The sequence below is a fragment of the Salvia splendens genome, chromosome 17 (assembly GCF_004379255.2).
Source record: "Salvia splendens isolate huo1 chromosome 17, SspV2, whole genome shotgun sequence".
NCBI lineage: Eukaryota > Viridiplantae > Streptophyta > Magnoliopsida > Lamiales > Lamiaceae > Salvia > Salvia splendens.
Genome location: NC_056048.1, coordinates 26,313,940 through 26,334,929, shown reverse-complemented (window position 1 = coordinate 26,334,929; position 20,990 = coordinate 26,313,940). Strand labels below are relative to the sequence as shown.

Here is a 20,990-nt window from a genome sequence, read left to right as displayed (position 1 = left end):
CCACCCCTAAGTTATCTACCCAATTATTCACATATTTCTCTAATACTGTAACACCAAGTTTCATAAGTCACTTTCTTCTGCATTTCTTCCTTGATACAAAACCATGTAAACTTTGAGTTCTATACTAGTATCAAATTTAGATGTGAGCCCATTTAAATATATTGTTGCAATTAGAAAATCATATAATTATTTTAGTAATTTTAGCAACCGCAGTTTCTCGTCAAAATTGCACAGTTGATAAAATGAGAGATCACGACATAATTTAATTATTGAAAATTTAGGAAAATTAAAATATTTTAAATCTCAAGTAAAATTCAAATAGGCCAAATCTCAAGTAAAACAGAAGACTGAGAACACCAAAATTTCAAGCAAACTGAGTATACCAAAGATGTCACAGAATAAACTAAGCGCAGGTGTTCTTTCAAGTTTCAACACAAGGAAAAAGCAAAAACAGGGAGAAAAAAAAACAGAAAAGATCAGAAGCAGAAAACCATCACAACAACACATGACCATCCCAGCATCTACATGTTCACTTAATCGACTTCTTCAATCTTGGGGCCTGCACCACCAGCACCAGTAGACGGGCCGTCACCTCCCATGTTCATACCCCCCATGTCAGCATCACCACCGGCACCCTGGTACATCTTGGCGATGATCGGATTGCAGAGGCCCTCGAGCTCCTTCATCTTATCTTCGAATTCATCAGCTTCTGCGAGCTGGTTGGCATCCAGCCACTGGATAGCAGACTCGATAGCATCCTCGATCTTCTTCTTGTCGTCTGCAGGGAGCTTGGCTGCAATCTTGTCATCCTTGATGGTGTTCCTCATGTTGTAGGCGTAGTTCTCCAGAGCATTCTTGGCCTCCACCTTCTTCTTATGCTCTTCGTCCTCAGATTTGTACTTCTCGGCCTCCTGCACCATCTTCTCGATCTCTTCCTTGGACAGCCTGCCCTTGTCGTTGGTGATGGTGATCTTGTTCTTCTGGCCTGTCGTCTTGTCCTCGGCAGACACATTCAAGATGCCATTTGCATCGATGTCGAAGCACACGCTGATCTGGGGAACGCCTCTCGGGGCAGGTGGGATGCCGGTGAGCTCAAACTTCCCAAGCAAGTTGTTGTCTTTCGTCCTGGTTCTTTCACCCTCGTACACTTGAATCAATACACCCGGCTGGTTGTCGGAATAGGTCGAGAAAATCTGTTCCTTCTTCGTTGGGATGGTTGTGTTCCTCGGAATCAACACAGTCATCACACCTCCAGCAGTCTCAAGACCAAGAGACAAAGGAGTAACATCCAAAAGCAAGAGATCCTGCACTTTCTCATTGCCTTCACCACTCAAGATTGCAGCTTGCACAGCAGCACCATAAGCCACTGCTTCATCAGGATTGATGCTCTTGCAAAGCTCTTTCCCATTGAAGAAGTCCTGGAGTAGCTGCTGCACCTTCGGAATCCTAGTCGAGCCACCAACAAGCACAACATCGTGGACAGTGCTCTTGTCCATCTTCGCATCCCTCAAACATTTCTCAACGGGCTCCATACACTTCCTGAACAAATCCATGTTCAGTTCTTCGAACCTCGCACGAGTAATGGTGGAATAGAAATCAATTCCTTCAAACAATGAATCGATCTCAATTGTGGTTTGAGCAGTGGAGGAGAGAGTCCTTTTCGCCCTCTCACAAGCAGTTCTCAGCCTCCGAAGAGCTCTCGGGTTGCCACTTATATCCTTCTTGTTCTTCCTCTTGAACTCTTGAACGAAGTGATTTACCATCCTGTTATCAAAATCCTCACCACCAAGATGCGTATCCCCAGCAGTAGCCTTCACCTCGAAAATGCCCTCCTCAATCGTGAGGAGTGACACATCAAATGTACCGCCACCAAGGTCGAAGATGAGCACATTCTTCTCACCGGTGCTGGTGGCTTTCTTATCCAGACCGTACGCGATAGCTGCAGCAGTAGGCTCATTGATGATCCTCATAACATTTAGACCAGAGATCACCCCGGCATCCTTGGTTGCCTGGCGCTGAGAATCGTTGAAGTATGCTGGCACAGTCACAACAGCGTTCTTCACTGTCGTCCCAAGATACGCCTCTGCAATCTCCTTCATCTTGTTCAACACCATGGAAGAGATCTCCTCAGCTGAAAACTGCTTCTCCTCTCCCTTGTAGGATACCGCTATCATAGGCTTGTCGGCAGGGCCGGCAATAACCTTGAATGGCCAGAGTTTCATGTCGCTCTGAACAGACGGATCAGAGAATCTACGGCCAATCAACCTCTTAGCATCTGCAAAGCACAGTAAACGCAGATATAAGCATTCACAGTTAAATCATGACACAGATACTCCAAGGAAGCCAGTAGTCCCTCCCTCAGAAACAACACCCTAACTACTATATGCAAGATGAATATCAAACAGAGAGAATCCCCAACTTATTCCATTCAAAATTGATGAAATTCAAAACGTATGAACTGGCAATTGTGAAAAAGAAACCGGATTATTCAGCTAAACCACAATTAATAAACCGCAAACAGAAGCAAAGAAGCTAAATCCATGAACATAAACCTTACAGTAATGACATAATCACAGCAGAAAATCGAAACCGAATCAGAAATGACAAATTCAAAAGCAAAGAAGCACCGATACTTTTTTATCATCAACTGGAAATTTTAGTTAAGAAACCCGATTATTCAGCTAAATCACAACTTATAAACCACAAACAGAAGCAAAGAAGTTAAATCCACCTAAACCTTACAGCTACGACATAATCACAGCAGAATAAAACTATACAGCCGCAGATCGCAGAATAGAAAACTCACCGAAGACGGTGTTGATAGGATTCATAGCGACTTGGTTCTTCGCCGCGTCGCCGATGAGACGCTCGGTGTCGGTGAACGCCACGTACGACGGCGTGGTGCGGTTACCCTGGTCATTGGCTATGATCTCGACGCGGTCGTGCTGCCACACTCCCACGCACGAGTAGGTTGTCCCCAAATCTATGCCGATTGCCGGTCCTTCGCCCTTTCCCGCCATTAATGCCGAAAACAATTATAACAGTATGAGTTGAGCAAAAATCGAAGTATAGAAGAATGAAAGCAGAGAAATTAGAGTAATTGTTGCGAGCTTTGGATTGAATTGTTGTAAAGAATCAAAATAATACGAAGGTATATAGGCGAAAGTGGAGGAATCTGGAATATTCTGGCCTCCTCAATACGATCACGGTTTCTTCTTTACTAATCTAGGAAGTTCCAGAGATTTCTTTTACCAAGGTGCCCCCGCGTTTTGGCACGTGCGAAATAAATACTCGTCCTATAAAAATAATTTCTTTTTTTATTCAATCATAAAATTGACTCATTTTCATTTAAAAAAAGTTTAAATGTTGACGTAAATCATTTTTTTAGCAAATAAATAAATTTTTTTATTCATTTTCATTTGCAATAAATAAATTTTTAGCAAATTTTGTGATATTAGGTAAATCATTTGCGTGTTACTTAGGAAAAAAATTGACGTAATTGACAAAGTTATTTTTTTTAACAAAAACAACTATTATGGGTGACGTAGTTGACAAAGTGACATAAATGAGATCAATTGATATATTTGAATTTATAAAATTGGGAAAAATAATATGCTACGTCAACACTAATCTCGACGTTTGACGCACTTTTTATTGTTGAGTGAGTAATTATTATTTCTTCTCATAAATTATAAATGTATTAAATTTTGTTTTGAATATGAAAATTTTTTGTTAAGATTATGACTAGAGGATCATTTTTTTTATAAAGTGTATTTAATTATAATTTTTTCAATTATTAACAATTGGCCAAAAATTCTTTGGTCCGTGCGTAGCACCGTGCTAACACTACTTAATAAAAAAACAAATTTCAAATTGTTTTTTCCTCTATAACTTTAAATAAACGAACAAAACAATAAATCGAGCTTTGATTTTTATTAATTTTATAAAAATTAATAAAGGAAAAAGGACTTGAGCTCAACTTAAATTTAAAATTTAAGTTGAGGTACGTACGTATCCCCAATGCTCATTTGCATGAGGGAATCAAATGCCACGTAGTTCTCTTACATTACTTACCTATTTGGCTTGGCCGGCGCCCGACGGTTGACGGTTGGCCTACGATTCATCCCCGGTGAATTCTTCTTGCGTTCCCTCCTGACGATCATCCCAATAATTTTCTTGTTCTCTGACGTCAGCTTTGACCCAATCATCAAGTAACATCGCGGCTTCTATATTTTTCGCGTAGAGCTTACTTCTTGATTCATCCAACACACGCGAGCCAACACTAAAAAACTTCTTTACATTTTTTTCTTTTTATTTTAATGGAGTATTAATTAGACTGCAATGAAAATTTCAGTATGTAGGATAAACGACTGCGACTCAAATTTTGATGGACACTAATTAGACTGCAATGAAAATTCCAGTATGTAGGATAAACGATTGCAACTCAAATTTTATGGACACCATAAGCAAGACATTTTTTTGGCATAAAACTTTAAAAAAAATATATTTAGTGAATTAAATGGAATAAGAGAATAAATTATAAAAATAAAATAAGAGAGAGTAAAAATGCAACCTCTGCCTAACAAAAAGAAAACGACACATTTATAGCAGTACAATACAAAAAGGAATACGGTTCTTTTACGGTGGGACGTGGAAGAATGTTATTATCGATATAATGTTTCATAGTGTTTCACTAGTAGAAGTTTTAAAAAATTATTTGAATTTGTAAGAAAATGTGTTTCACTAGTAGAAGGTTTAAGAAAATATTTGAATTTGTAAGATAAAGTGTGCGTGGAAAAAAAGTATTGGAATGCAAATCCTAATTTTGTACTACTATACATATTAATTTTATAACAATTATAAATTAAATGAATTAATGGAATATATAACCCATTTACTAAAAATATTAAAAATAAAATGAAAAATTTATTACGAACATACGAATAAATATAAAATTTATTTGAGACCGAGCAGTTGTTAAATAAAACTAAGATAAGAATAAAAATAAAGAACAAGATAAAAATGTTTATTTGTTGTTGTTGATAAAATTATAATTAATATAGTAAAAATAAATAAAGTGTTTAGTACTGCTACTAGATCAAATTCATAGATGCTATACTAAATGAGTTCCCTGTGCTTACTATAAGAAATATATCCTTAATAAATATGCTTCTTTCTATAGCCATTATCAAAACTTTACTAGTTGCAATAGCATCTGGCCTTTACAAATCCACTCTTAATCCAATTCTATAAGTATAATATTGGGACCAGTAGATTGCATGGTACTTTGGTGCATCTTCACAACAATGGGATTATAAATCCTCTTAAGCTCCTCCAACTTCTCTTCAAAAGCATCAACCTTTGCAAGTTTGTTTGCCTCCAACCATTTTATAGTAGACTCGAACGCCTTCTTGTCGGCTGCTTCAATCCCGGCTGCACATCTTGTGGCATCCCTCATGTAGTAGGCATAGCCCTCCAAAGCATTCCTTCCACCAGCCTTCTTCCTATACTCTTCGTCCTCCCACTTGTGCTTCTCCGCATCTTTCACCATCTTCTCTATTTCTTTCTGGGACAGCCTGCCCTTGCCCTTGTAGTTGATGATGCTGATCGCCTTCTTCAACTCACTACCTATGTGCTCCGCTGTCACATTCATGATACCATTCACATCAATGTTGATGCACACTTTGATTCTTGCAACACTTCTCCGCGCTGCTGGAAAGCCTTGGAGTCTGAATTCACCTAGCAGACTGTTGTATGTCGCCTTGCTTCTTTCGCCCTCATACACACGAAACCGCATACTCGTCTGATAGTCCCTGGACGTGCGATAAAATGTCTCTCTGCTTGTTGGAATAGTTGTATTTCTCGGAATAAGTACATGCATCACATCTCCAATAGTTCTAACACCAAGAGACAAAGGAGTAACATCCACAAAAACCTACATTTTGCACCTTCTCATTGCCTTCACCATTCAACTTGGAAGCTAGCGCAGCAGCACCATATGCCACAGCTTCGTCTAGATTAATGGTCTTGTGCACCTCTTTTCCACCGAAAAACTCCTGCAACATCTGCTGCACCTTGTGAATCCTGCTTGACCCGCCCACCAGCACCACCTCTGCTCTTCTCCATCTTTGCATCAATCAGGCAACTCTTAACCAGTTCCATACACTTCTTGAATAAACCCATGTTAAGGTCCTCGAATTTTGCACGAGTAACAATAGAAAACAGATCAATCCCCTCAAACAACGATTCAATCTCAATTGGGGTTTCCAAACAAGAAGAAAGTATCATCTTGGCTCTTTCACAAGCATTCTTCAATCTCCTTATAGCTTTTGGATTGCCACTAATATCCTTTCCCTTCTTGCTTTTAAACTCTTTTACAAAGTGAGTCCATGTCTTGGCCTCCAAGTCACCGGTGGTGGCCTTTACTTCAATGCTATCTCCGTCAATAGTGGCTACAGTCACATCAAACGTGCCACCACCAAGGTCAAAAATCAGCACATTCTTAGGCACAGAGCTAGTAGACCTTTTGTCAAGACCGTATGCGATGGCCGCAGCAGTAGGCTCATTAATGATCCTCATAACATTAAGGCCAGCAATGGCTCCGGCATCCTTGGTGGCCTGACGCTGAGAGTCGTTGAAATAAGCAGGCACGGTGATGACAGTATCCGTGACAGTTGATCCAAGATACGCCTCGGCAATATCCTTCATCTTAGTGAGAACCATTGAGGAAATTTGCTCAGCTAAAAATTGTTTCTCCTCTCCTCTATATGTTACCGCAAACAAAGGCTTGTCGCCAGCGCCAGGAATGACCTTGAACGGCCAATATATAATGTCACTTTGAACTGTTGCATCACTAAATTTGCAACCAATCAATCTCTTTGCATCTGCATAATTAAACTAGTTGAAATAGGGAGAGAAGAGAACATAACAAAACTAAAGCACAAAACAAACAATGCATTTAATCAAGAAAGTGATTGTTCGATTTGCGAGATTATATCTCATGACAATGTATTATATTTGGTTCATAAGATTAAATCCATTAAGATTGTTAATCATGTGGTCATAGTCCATTCCTTCATCTAAAATAATCTCATTATTAAATTCAATATTATATTTTTATATTATTTTATCTAGAAAATCAAACACCACCAAAATATACTAGTGCGTTGATGTGGTACTGATCACCCCAAGATGAAAAGAAGAGAAACAAGTTTAAACATATTTATAATGATAGGAAGAGGAAAGTCACCGAAAAAAGTGTTTAAAAGTATAATGAAATTAGAGAACACTTACCGAAAACAGTGTTAATGGGATTAATCGCGACTTGATTCTTAGCAGCGTCGCCGATGAGGCACTCGGTGGCGGTGAAAGCTACGTAAGAAGGGGTGGTGCGGTTGCCTTGATCGATTGGTATAATCTCAATGCGGTCGTGCTGCCACGCGGCCACACACGAGTAAGTAGTCCCCAAATCAATCCCAATTGCCGGTCCCTTTCCATTTCCAGCCATTAACGACGCTAGCAGTAAAAACCAGCTCTGCAACTAAAAGAAAGAAAGAATTGAAGGGAGAAGAGTAGAGAATCAGATAAAAATATGTAATTTATTTATTCTTTTTCTCAACAACTACTTCATACTGATTTACTCCATAATATAAGGACTGAGATCCGAAAAGATATTCTTCCCAAAGAAAATAAATCAAATATATCATATGGAATGCGATGATATATAAAGATTCTTGAAAAATAAAGGGATATTGGCAACTAATATCATGTAACTTTCAAAAATTGAGTTTTCACACAAACTTTGAAATTGGCAAATAATATCACCAACTTTACCTTGAGTTTGTTATTTTCCACAAGTAAAAAAATTCTGGCTATTTTGATAGATAGTTTTCACACAAACTTTGAAATTGGCAAATAATATCACCAACTTTACCTTGAGTTTGTTATTTTCCACACGTAAAAAAATTCTGGCTATTTTGATAGATTGAAGAACAAATTTAGAGGGTGTGCTTCAAGAAAAAACTATTCTCAAAGATTAAAAATCTTGAAAATTGTTAGCATTTAATTTTCTTTTTATCCAAAATCTACTTGGATTGGTCTCCTATTAATCGGAATATCTTGGAAATACATATACTTTCGTTTGAGAGAATTAGAACTTGCCTATTTAAAAGATTCAAGTATATCCGCGTTGAGTTATTAAAATCTATCTATCCCATGACTAAGGAATAAATATATATCAACATTAAGGAATAATCCTTAATGTTGAAGCCTGCCTAGGTTTTTAGATCCTTGTTTAAATTTTGAGGGTGTGAAAGAGCATCTAAACTCGGTTTGCTTCAATGGTTGTTTCGGATGTTACTCCTTTGTCTCTCGGTATCGGAATGAATGACGGTCAGATGTGTGTATACATTCCAAGGAATACACCAATCCCGACAAGGAAGGAGAAAATTATTGTGACGGTTAAAGACAATGAGACGAGTGCAATGTTTGCTGTTTACGAGGGCGAAAGAAGCAAGGCGACAGAGAACAATATGGTAGGCCAGTTCTGGCTCGAAGGCATTCCAGCAGCGCCTAGAGGCGTTGCTGAAATCAAAGTGTGCTTCGGCATTGATGAGAATGGCGTCATCGATGTGTCAGCGGAGGGCATAGGGAGTGGAGTGAAGAACGGCATCACCATCGCCAACAACAAGGGCAGGCTGTCTAAGAAAGAAATCGAGAGGATGATTGGGGATGCGGAGAAGTACAAGAGGGAGGACGAGGAGTATAGGAGGAAGGCTTATATGAGGAATGCATTGGAGAACTACGCGTACGACATGAGGAACACCGCCAGATCTGCAGGAGGGAGGATTGGAGCAGGCGAGAAGGAGAAGATAGAGAAGGCTTTCGCGTCAACTATGATATGGTTGAGGTTGCACAAAGCCTCAGAGGCAGAGGCAGAGTGTTTCAATGAGAAGATAAAGGAGCTTAAGAGGATTTACTTGCCCATTGTTGTGAAGATATACCTCAGTCCTAGCAAGCACAAGTTTGCTACTATTAAGAAGTGGATTAAGAGTTTTAGTAAATGCTTGGCTAAGTAGTAATGGGATTTACTAAAATGATATGTACACTTGTTTGTTTTGAAATTATTAAGATTTAAATGCAATAATACTGTGAAATGAGTAATAATAATCTGAAAAATCCTTAATTACATAAAGGAAGCAATAGAAGGCTACAAAATTTATAATGAACTAGGCTCTTTGTTTCTTTCTCAGCCAACTTAACCATTTGAGCTACACTAGTTGATGCACCTTAAACCTAAGTAAATTATATTTTGGATTTTATTTATTTCCTAGTTAATAGAATTAGTAGGTGGAAAATATTAGGAGTAATTGTTTTTCCTTATATAAATTAGGTTTTCCTCGTTTGCTTATTTTCCTTTTAGTTATTTTTCTTCTAGTTTTATTTTCCATAAGTTTAGGGAAAGCCTATATAAAGACCTCATTGTTGAACTAAAAACATTGTTGAACTAAAAATCAGACTTTGATTATTAATTTTGCTTTGAATTTTATACCCCGAAGTTCTCAATTATTTGAATTCTTTTTACCAGTTCAGTCATTCTAAGTTTAGTTCTCTTTTCATTAACCATAATTAAATATAGTCGTTAAAGTATATATTCTGCATCTTTTATTTTCCGTATTTCACTTTCTATTTTCGATCACAAATCAACGGTGAAATTTTGGGTCCGAATATCTTAGAAGAAGGTGATAAAGTATGGAAGATGGGTGATAAGAGAATTTTCAAAGGAGCAAAATATGTGGATGGGAGTGACAAATTTTGTTGCGTATCAGATTGGGCCGGTTTAGTTTTGATAAGTCCATTGGCCCATATTTAATCTACCATTTCGGCTCGGCCAATTTGACCTATCCAAGTAATTAAGTTATCTATTGGTCCAGCCTTGTTTTTACGTGTTTTTCTAGAGAAATTACTATCGATATACTAGCTGTGTTATAACAAAACTATAAAAGAATATAAAAGCAGGGATAAATATTTATATATAAATGAGGGATTAGGGTATGATGACAACCTTTTTAAAGTGACAACGTACCACCAATCTCGTACTGCCACTTGGCACGTATCCAGTAATATTAGAAGCATATTCAGCAATATTCATTTAGTATGCGTTTACAGATTGCATGATAGTAATAGGTGGATTATTGTGTAGATTGTTGAGTATTGCTGTATAGGCATAAAATGTTTCAGTTGCAGTATATATATAGACATATTGCTTTTTTAATACCGTTATTTTGCTGAATAGCTAATACAGCAATGCTCAACACTCCACACAACAATCCACGTAGTACTATCATGCAATCTGTAGAAATCCATCTAAAATGCTTACTATGATATTGCTGGATACGCCTCTAATATTGCTGGATAACGTGTCACGTTGCAGCACGAGGTTGGTGGTACGTTGTCACTCTAACTATGGTGGCACCATAATGCTATGCAAGAATTCAAAAGGTATAGTGGTACCACTATTTATTATGGCGATGTCTATGTAAATATATTACTGTCGTTTTTAATTTAGAGTGTTAACTAAATCTTTCCATGTGTTATAATTGCTTTGAATAATTATTTATGTTTGGATTTTCTATATCAGACTTTGTAATGCATGTATTATGTGACATGTCTCTATTTGTTTTCTAAGCACATGTAACATTTTACTTTCCGATATGATTTTTTGATTCTATGTACAAAATATTTACTTTCCAATATTTTGATGCCATGTACAAAATATATTTATCTAACCAATTGAGAAATTTTGAAACTTTATAATTTGTTATTCAAATTTTGAAAAGTGCCAGATAAATTAGAATTTGATTAAATTTCGGGATTTTGTAGACAATTAACTACTCCATCCGTTCCATGGTAGTAGAGTCATTTTGGTACATTATATAGTAGTGGAGTCATTTCCTTTTTAGTAAAAGTCAACACATTTATTCTCACTTAATTTACTTTCTTTTACTTTATTCTCTCTTTATCTCTCTACCTTTTTCATTTTTGTTAATTTATTCCTCATTTACTTAATTCACTTAACACAATTTTTCTTAAATTGCGTACCGAAAAAAATGCATCCACTACTATTGAATGGATGGAGTATAATATTACCTTCGAACTTATAAATTGAAAATCATGGATATGTTAATATGGACAACTAGAAAAGCCTAGCGTTCCACGTCTCACCATGCGACCACACTTGTCGTTAAATTTCAGCACCAGTTTCTTTAAGTTCCTGGTTCCGTCACTAAACCGTCCTGAGGTATAACCACTTTTCCGATCGCGATGTGAGTGCTCTTATCAATGTATATACATTGTGGTTGAAAGAAGATACTCCTTCCGTCCGATAGAAATATGTTACTCCCTCCGTCCCAAGGAAGATGACCACTTCCTTGGGCGGCACGAGATTTTATGCATCTTTATCTTGTGTGTTAAGTGGAGAGAGGAAAGTAAGTAGAGATAAATGTGTTTCTAATTTTAGTAATAGGTCATCTTGGTAGGGACATACCAAAAAGGAAAGTGGGTCAGAGGGAGTATATTTCTTTTTTCGTTTGTCCAATAGAATTAGTCCATATCCATTTAGGGCAATCTTTTTCTCATTCTCTTATACTTCATCATTTATGGGTCCATCATTAACTACACAATATTAATTACTTTTTCTTCTTCTCTCTTACTTGATCAATTGCGCATTAAAACTCGTAACAACCCTAGATGGCCTATTTCTATTGGTAAGAGAGAGTATATAAGTTATTACCTCCGACCCACAATAAGAGTCACATTTTGTCATTTTTGTCTGTCCATAATAAGAGTCACATTTTGCCAATTTTGTCTGTCCCACAATAAGAGTCACATTTCACGTTTACAATAAATGGCAAGTAGAACCCATAGACCACTAAGTTATTCATCTCACTTTTCTTTAATTACATTTCTTATAACTCGTGCCCACACCAAATATGACTTCTATCGTGGGACGGATGTAGCACATGACCGATAATAAAAAATAAATTTGGTTGAACTTATTTACCCTAAAGTAAAAAGAGCCAAGAAAGAAGAAACTAACAAAATAGATGAAAATATAATTAAAAATAGAGGAGTATAACATAGACTAAAATAAACAATAGTCAAAGCCAATATAGTGGAGTAACACTTAAACCAAACAATCTGGGAATCATCAAACAAACACAAATACTAGTATGAAGTAAAGATAGATAGTCTGGAATAGAGAGTCTGGAAACGGTCCATACCATGTAATCCTGCCAATCATCACTTTTCATTCTTAATTCATCGTGGCGATGATGGGATTGAAAACAGTCTCAAGCTCGTTCATCTTGTTTATATAATGAGCAACCTCTGCATGTTTGTTGGACTCCAACCACTTTTTGAAAGAGTCGAAAGCATCCTCCATCTTCTTCTTGTCTTTTGCTGTGATCTTTGCTGCACCTCTAATGGAGTTTCTCATTTTGTAGGCGTAGTCCTCCAAGTTAGACCTGGCCTTAACCTTCTCCCTAAACGCCTCATCCTCCTCCTTGTACTTTGTTGCGTCCCGAATCATCCTTTCGATTTCTTTATTAGACAGTCTGGCCTTGTCGTTAGTGATGGTAATGTTGTCCTTTATTCCAGTCTGTATGTGCTCTGCTGACACATTCAAGATACCATTCTCATCGATTTCAAAGCACACTTTGACTTCAACATCACCTCTGGGCGCTGCTGGTAGGCCTTTGAGTGTGAATTCACCCAGCAGGTTGTTGTCTTTTGACTTGCTTCTTTCGCCCTCATACACCAGAATACCTGCAGCGGTTTGGTTGTCATACAGCGTGCGATAAGTACACACCCGCCTAGTTGGGATTGGTGTGTTCCTTGGAATACACACTGACATCAGATGTCCCATAATTTCAACACCAAGGGACAATGGAGTAACTTCGAAAAGAATGAGCTTTTGCACCTTCTCATTTCCTTCACCACTCAACTTGGCGGCCAACACTGCCGCACCATAAGCCACAGCCTCGTCTGGATTAATGGTCTTGCGCACCTCTTTCCCATCAAAAAACTCCTTCAACATCTCCTGCAGCTTAGGAATTCTACTCGAGCCCCCCACCAGCAACACCTCATCAACACTGCTTTTCTCCATCTTTGCATCACTCACGCATTTCTCAACAAGCTCCATACACTTGTTGAATAAATCCATGTTGAGGTCATCAAATGTAACACGACTAATAGTCGAAAACATATCAATCCCATCTATCAATGATTCTATCTCAATTGGAGTTTCGAAAGCAGAGGAAAGACCCCTCTTGGCTCTTTCACAAGCATTCCTCAATCTCCTCATAGCTTTTGCATTCCCACTAATATCCTTACCAGTCTTCTTTTCAAACTCTTTGCTGAAGTGATCCACCATCCTATTGTCCATGTCCTGGCCTCCAAGATGAGTATCACCGGCGATAGCCTTAACTACAATGTCATATGCCTCAATTGTGGCCACAGACACATCAAACGTGCCACCACCAAGGTCGAAAATCAGCACATTCTTTGGCTCCGAGCTGGTAACCCCATTATCAAGACCGTACGCAATGGCTGCAGCAGTAGGCTCATTGATGATCCTCAAAATGTTAAGGCCGGCAATGGCTCCAGCGGCCATGGTGGCCTGACGTTGAGAGTCGTTAAAATAAGCAGGCACCGTCACAACAGCGTTCTTCACAGTTGATCCAAGATATGCCTCGGCGATATCCTTCATTTTAATGAGCACCATTGAGGAGATCTCCTCAGGAGAAAATTGTTTCTCCTCTCCTTTGTAGGTTACCGCGATCATAGGCTTGTTATCAGTGCCAGGAATGACCTTAAATGGCCAATAATTCATATCACTCTGAACCGTTGGGTCACTGAATTTGCAACCGATCAACCTCTTTGCATCTGTGTGAAAAATAATAGAGATGAGAAAACAACAATGTTTACAGTGCAAAACAAACGAAACATGAAACCAAGAAAGTAAAATTGTGGTTGGATAGGATTAATAGCATCTGTTTCAAACACATCACTGTTATTCAACCGTCGCTTGCTAATTTAACATTGATAAAAAACTATCGTTCCTCTTACATATATACCACTGTATAATAAACTCAATATTGAACTTGAAATGAGTCATTCATTCCCTTAAAAGTGAGATTTTAACACGCTCTTACACATAAGAGCCAGAATGAACATGGAACTTCCACACATAGGGTAGAAAAAATTAGAGATCCATTATCAATATGGGTCGGAATGAACATCGGACGGAATAATCATTGGACTTCCACTTGTGAAGTAGACAAGCGTTTGGGCCGTAATGAGCATCGAACTTCCACTCGTGAGCATTGGGGGCGGTAATGAACACCAGACTTCCACTCGTGAGGTAGATAAGCGTGTGGGCTAGGATGAACACGGGACTTCAAGACGTGGGGTAGAAAAGATAAGAGAGATATATAGAGATAAGAGATACAACCCTTACACATGTGGGCCGGAATGAACATGAGACTTCCACACGTTGGGCAGACAAGATAAGAGTATTATCACCTATGGGTTGGAATGAACATCGGACATCAACTTGTGAGGTAGACAAGCGTGTAAGCCGGAATAAACATGGGACTTCCACACGTGGGTGATAAGAGTATTATCAATATGGGTGATAAGGCTTGTTTCATGCATTGATTTTGGATCTAAATTCTGTGTTTTCCATGGTGCTAACGTGTATTTGTAAGTCCAGATGCGTGAATTACCTGCCAGACCCAGGAATGAGTATCAACTACCAGGGTGGAGGAAAAGTAGCAAAAAAAGTGAAGAAAATGAGCGGAATCCCCAGGGGCACAAACGTCAAATCACAAAGACCGTTGCCCTAGGGATTGGAGCCACGCCTATAAATATGAGGAAAAATATTGAAGAAACAACCGCTTTTAGTTAGAAAAATCCTTAGGAGCTCTCGGCTCACCCTTCCTTTCACTCTCTTAACTCGCGCATTTGGTTCAGATGGGAAATCCGGGGTAGTGTGGTGTTGTTTTTGGTCATTTGAAAGTGTAACACCGTCCTGATAAGGGTGAAGAAACAATCATTTACTTTTCCGCACGTACTTTCTCTCGCCGAATTCCTTGCCGGGAGTTCGGCGACTGTTTTGTGACTGATTTTGAAGTTTTATGGTTAATCTAGTTTCTATTTTCTGTTTTCACTCTAATTCGCAATGTTTTGTGTTGAATTACTGATCTGGATGCTTTTCGCAATTGTTGGGTTGTTTGTCGCTGAGATCGGAGAGATCTAAGTTGATTATTGGTTGTTGGTTTGAATCGGAGCTGAAAGTTTCGAATCTGAATTTTGCTGATGTTGAATCTGTTAGATCTAGTGTAGATTTCAATTTTAATTTTTGAATCTGAGTACGTACTTTCTGGATCTGCATGGAATTTTCTATTACTGTTGATTTGCTTGACCCAGTAGATTAGATCTGTTAGTTTTTAGATCTGAAGTATGCTCTGTTTTTATGCTCTGTTATGTTCTAGTTCATGTTTGTTTGCTGAAGATGATGAAGATAATCGGTAGTTAGAGTCAGATCCACGTTTGTTTGTTAGTTGCATCTTTTTCTGTCACTGGCTAATTAGGGAAACTTGTTTTGTTACTTTTTTTTTAAATTAACTCCCATATAAGGAAGGAAATTACAAATAAACTCCTATACTATAGATAGGAGGAAGTTACAACTGATGTCAAGAGGACTCGCACTCGACACCTCATACAATAATGTCTAAGCTCCTTGCCGCTAGGACAAAGGCTCTGGACACTTGTTCTGTTACTTTTTCATGCTTTTATGTCTCACTGTTTTAGGAAACTTTATTTTACCAGACTCAATAGTTTGATAAATGTGCCAGAGTTAATTTTCAGTTTTCAAATAATGAATGCGTTTATGTTTAAAGTACTTTTGGTTCTTTGGACCCACTAGATAGAGTAGAGTAAGTTTATTTCCAAGTCCAGTAGATTAATTTTCAACCCACTTGTTGCGTGGCAGCAACCGAACCTTTCCAAAATCCTCTAAATGCATGCTAAACTCATCCGTCCTCGTGGATCGATCTTTTACTTCCCTATGCTAGCCAATAGTGTAGTGGGTTGAAGTTTTTGAAGCAAGAAAGTGTGCATCCACCGACTGCATATCCAAAGGTTCCACGATCTCCTAGACCCTGTGATCTAGCGAATCCTCTGGACCTAGAGGTTTGTACATCATTACCATCAAGCACCATCGCACTTACACATTCCGCGTTGCTTCAATGGGCAACAATGAACATGAACATGGGACTTCCACATGTGGGTTATAAACTCATTATTGTCAAGTTTTATAGCTTGAAGCCTTGAAGTCCATTTTTGTATCAATCATGCATCAATTGGTTGAATGACGAGTTTCTTGAGTATATATGTTAAGAAATATGGGAAAAGGAAATGGTGAATGAATGAATATACTGGGACCATTCCAGAGGCCTTACTCGGGCCGAGTGGCTTTGTCCACGAAGCCACCTGGGCCGGATCATTATGCATATAGAGAGTCGCGAGTCCACAAAGTCTACCTGGGTGGCTGATAAACACAGATTTTGCATGTTTTCAAAACGTAGAATTGGTCAGTTTCGATTATTTTTCATGCAATTTCGTCTTTGAAAAGTATGAACATTTAGTTCGGCGCGGGTTTTAATGCATAATTGGTAAAGTAAGAGAGAGATAGATAGAAATTTTTTTTTAAGTATTGTTAGTGGAAAATGAGTCTCATCTCATTAGATAGAAAAAGGTTTCCAAATTTAGAATGTTCATACTTTTCAGGGACAGACTAAAAAGGAAAGAATTCATATTTTTCATTGACATAGATATATATTTATTGTAAGTATATTTCTATATTTTGGTATTTTGACGTGTTTTGTTAGAAATATGCAAAATAGACGTGAAAAATGAAAGAAAACGGTCGAAAAATGAAGACTGGATAAAACGGATCAAGTCAGCGGTCCGCTGAGTTGTTAGTTTAATTCTAGAAGGAGACTTCACTTTTAAGTTGCAATCCACAAATAGCGAGGAGACAAGATTTTACCTTCTAAATTAGGCTTGCTTATTCAGCCGGTTCCGATTCTACCCGGTCCGGTTGACCGGGTACGCGGTTGCTAATTTTCATGAATCTTGGACCCGGAACCAGAATCGGACGGTTCCAGTTCGGAAGCGGCCGGGTAAGAACCGGTCTATTCCGGTTCCGAACCGGAACTAATTTGTAGTTTTAATTTTAATTTATGTATAATAACTAACAGTAAGTTATTTATTATTTACCCTAATTTTAATCTAACACCACTAGATTTAGCTTAGATTGCACGAGTATCTTCTCCAGACCTTTCCACCCATTAGGCTCTCCGGAGAAAGAAGTCCCCTGATCGCTCATCGTCTTGAACCGTAATTAGGCATAAAAGATTTGATTGAATGAACGCCACCTTGGTTGTTTTCAAACAAATCCAATCTTGGGCCAAGCGGATATGGTATTTCCTTCGCATGTTTCCTCGATGAGTATAATAGTAAATAATAGAATTCATAAATAAAGTATAATATCCAAACACATAAATTGGAAAATCATATGGTCAACCCAATCTAGCATTTATTTTAAGCAATATCCAAGTAGCTAAGAGAATACATTCAGCAAAATTAAAGAATTAAAACGAACCTTGACAAATATTAATAAATATTTTCCGTTAATTACTATACTTTAATTTTAATAAAAAAATTTAATTTTATAAAATCTAAAATTGATATATTATTCGGTTCCGGGTAGAACCGGAACCGGAATTTTCAAAAACATTAGAGCCGATACCGGAACCAGAACCGGCTCTCCGGTTCCCGATTCCTCAATTACCCGGTCGGTTCTGGTTCCGGTTCCAGGTACCCGAGAACCGGAGAACCAATTAAGCTGGCCTATTCTAAATAGCATTTTATGAATGAATGTTGATTGTACTACAACAATAGGGAGATGAGTAATTTAATTTGATTGGAGATTAAATTGACATCTTAATCAATAATACCTGAGCTTATTAGGAGTTGTTAATATAATTCTAGAATGAGACTTCAGTGTGTTGAAATCTATAAATTGGGGAAATTGATTGAACATAGAATAATGTTATCGAACAGGTAATGTTTTTCTTCTGCCGTTCTTGGTTTTCATATTTTATTTGCTTAAGCTATGATTTAGTAGAGTTAGAAAATGGATTCTACTCCCCATCCCTGAAACGTATGCACCAATTCCTTTTTAGTTCGCCCTGAAAAGTATGAACATTCTAATTTTGGAAATTTTCTCCTCTCTAATGAAGTGAGACTCATTTTTCACTAACAATACTTAAAAAACTTTCTTTATCTATCTTTCTCTCACTTTATCAATTATGCAATAAAATCTGTGCCGAACACAAAGTTCATACTCTTTGGGAACGGAAAGGGTATTAATTACTGATTATCTAGATAGTGAAAATAATTGAGTTGTGGTAATTAGGTTTAATTCATTGGGTAGTATATTTGCGGGGTAAATCTAATCTAAATATCATATAAGAAATGAGTCACTTACCCTCTTGAAAGGTCTTATAAGGGAAGGGTTACGTAGATGAGACACTATCATTACATTACCAAGTCAATATTGGAGAGATTTTAACAAAGTTTGTAATTACTACTTCTTTTTACTACATTTAAAGAAAGGTTTACCTAGCCTAATATATGTATATGAGGCAAAGACCAAATACAATATGGCAGCAATGGAAAATAGAAGAGAAAACTGACCGAAAACAGTGTTGAAAGGATTATAGGCGAATTGAGTGTTGGCGGCGTCACCAATGAGACGATGGGAGTCAGAGAAAGCAACGTGAGACGGCGTGGTGCGGTTGCCCTGTTCATTTGGTATAATCTCAACGTGGTCGCGTTTCCACGCTGCCACACACGAATATGACGTCCCCAGATCGATCCCAATAGACCGCCCTTCCCCCTCTCCCGCCATTAATGCTTCTAACTTAGCGCTGCTGTAAAAAAAACAAGATATGTCAAAACGAGTTGTTCTAATGGCTGTTGTGAAAATTTCAAGAGGTACACAATACCGAGAGACGCTCGGTGAGAATGGCATGTTCCAACAAGTGTGTTTTGGAAAATTGGATAAATGAATTGAGAATAGCTCTATAAAGTAGAAGGAACATGTCGCTTCCACCCACCTGCTGCCATTACCATACCATTATCCGGTTTAAAAAGTACAACTTGTGAGTAATTTTTTTAATGAACATTAACGTTGGTGAATAAAATTTTAAAATAACAGAGTAATTCTATATCTCAAATATTTTCATATAAATGTAAATGCAAATATACGGAAATGACCGATTAAGATGGTAAGAGAAAGGGAGTCGATTTTTACCGTCTTTCTCGACCAATTAAATAAGTCATGTTATGTTTCAGCACTTCTCTATTTTCAGTTGTCTTAGGCCACCCGCAACGCGTCACGCGGGTGGCTCGTAACTCGTCACGCACGTCCCGGCGAGACGCGTTGCAGCGTCCCGCCTCGTCCCCAGCCCGCCGAGACGGATGGCAAGCCGTCTCGCCAAGCGCTTGCGCGACGTGGCGCGCCCCGGCGCCATGCTTGACGCCCACTCGCCGGGGCGTCAACGGTAATATTACCGTTTTTTCGACTGTTTTTTTACTCTATAAATACTCCTGATTCATCCTCATTTCACACGCAAATACACATCTGTTCTTCCCAAATCATCTCCATTTCCGGCGACGGAAACTCTGGCGGTGGCGGTGGCGGCTCCGGCGGGTTTGACATCAACGCGTTCGGCGACTGGGGGCATGTACAATGTCCTGGGTGGTGGTACCGGTTCGTCGACGCCGGGCCCCCAGGGTTCGTCGACGCCGGCGGGGTACCAACCACCCCATTTTGATGTGGATGTATACCCCGTCCCTCCGCCCCGAGGTATTCGCAGGGATTATCTCAGATTCAGAAGGATTATCCAGTTGAACCCACTCCGGAAGGAGGCCGAGGCGGTGGAAGCTCCAAGGCTGAGGCGGAGGCGGACGAGGAGGAGGAGGATCTAGGCCGACATCCGTACAGCCCCAAGGAAACGATGGTTGTGTACAACGCCTGGATCAGCGTCTCGTACGATCCCATCGTCGGGAATCAACAATCCCCGAAGTGCTTCTGGGAAAAGGTCATTGATGACTACCACGAGATTAAGCCGGGGGAGGGGCGCCGCCGCACATTTAAGATGCTCCGCGCTCACTTTGACCGAGTCGACAGAGAGGTCAAAAAATTCTGCGCCATGTACAAGAGTGAAGCGGCTCATTACCAAAGCGGAGCCACGGGGTGCCGACATTCTGAGGTCGGCTTTGCGAGTCTACTTCAACAACACCGGCAATCAATTCAAACATGTCGATGTTTGAGAGGTCGTCAAAGACGAGAAAAGGTTGGCCGGCGGTGTGAGGTCCAGCTCGGGCTTGACCTCGAAGCACACGAAGCACACTGCGGGTGGCCAATACTCGTCTAGTGAGGGCGGTTCGGGCAGCGCCGCACAAGAGGCTGCCTCGCAAGAGGTTGAGGGCACGGCAGAAGATGCCAGGGGGTCCTCCCGTGGGCGCCGTCGGCCGCAAGGGAGAGATTCGGCAAAGGCGGCTAGAGGGAGGAGGAGCCGAGGCGAATCAATCCAGGCGGACTCGGGCTCGGGGGCACCCTCGAACTCCCTAATGTCCATGTACATGACCGCCAAAATGGCGGACACTTCCCGCATGACGCCTCCCCAATACCAAGCCTATCTTGCCGTAATTGAGTTTATGGCAAGACAACTTGGTATTCCGCCTCCAGGTAGTGAACCGCCACCGCCCTCGGGGGATGATTCGCCGGCGGAGTAGTTTTTATAATTAGGTTTAAATTGTATTTTAAATAATGTCTTTTTTTTCCACGAATTTAA

The 20,990-nt window shown here is 39.3% G+C and overlaps 1 protein-coding gene and 2 pseudogenes across 3 annotated transcripts; 1 reads left to right on the top strand and 2 right to left on the bottom strand.

Moving 5' to 3' along the window:
- LOC121774851 overlaps positions 1-20,990 on the top strand; it is a 91,877-nt pseudogene that overhangs the window by 26,220 nt on the left and 44,667 nt on the right.
- Positions 293-7,507, bottom strand: LOC121774850 (annotated as a pseudogene).
- On the bottom strand, positions 12,094-19,231 carry LOC121774852 (heat shock cognate 70 kDa protein-like). 3 transcript variants are annotated; one of them, XM_042171721.1, is made up of 3 exons: positions 19,137-19,231; positions 18,826-19,061; positions 12,094-13,944 (listed from the first exon to the last, which is right to left on the bottom strand). In XM_042171721.1, exons 1-3 carry the CDS (start codon positions 19,160-19,162, stop codon positions 12,314-12,316), a joined length of 1,893 nt encoding a protein of 630 aa, XP_042027655.1. In that variant the 5' UTR covers positions 19,163-19,231; the 3' UTR covers positions 12,094-12,313. The 3 variants fall into 3 exon arrangements, with proteins under 3 accessions (XP_042027655.1, XP_042027656.1, XP_042027657.1); XM_042171722.1 differs by having other exon boundaries at positions 18,826-19,058; positions 19,137-19,163; XM_042171723.1 differs by lacking the exons at positions 18,826-19,061; positions 19,137-19,231 and adding an exon at positions 17,404-18,355.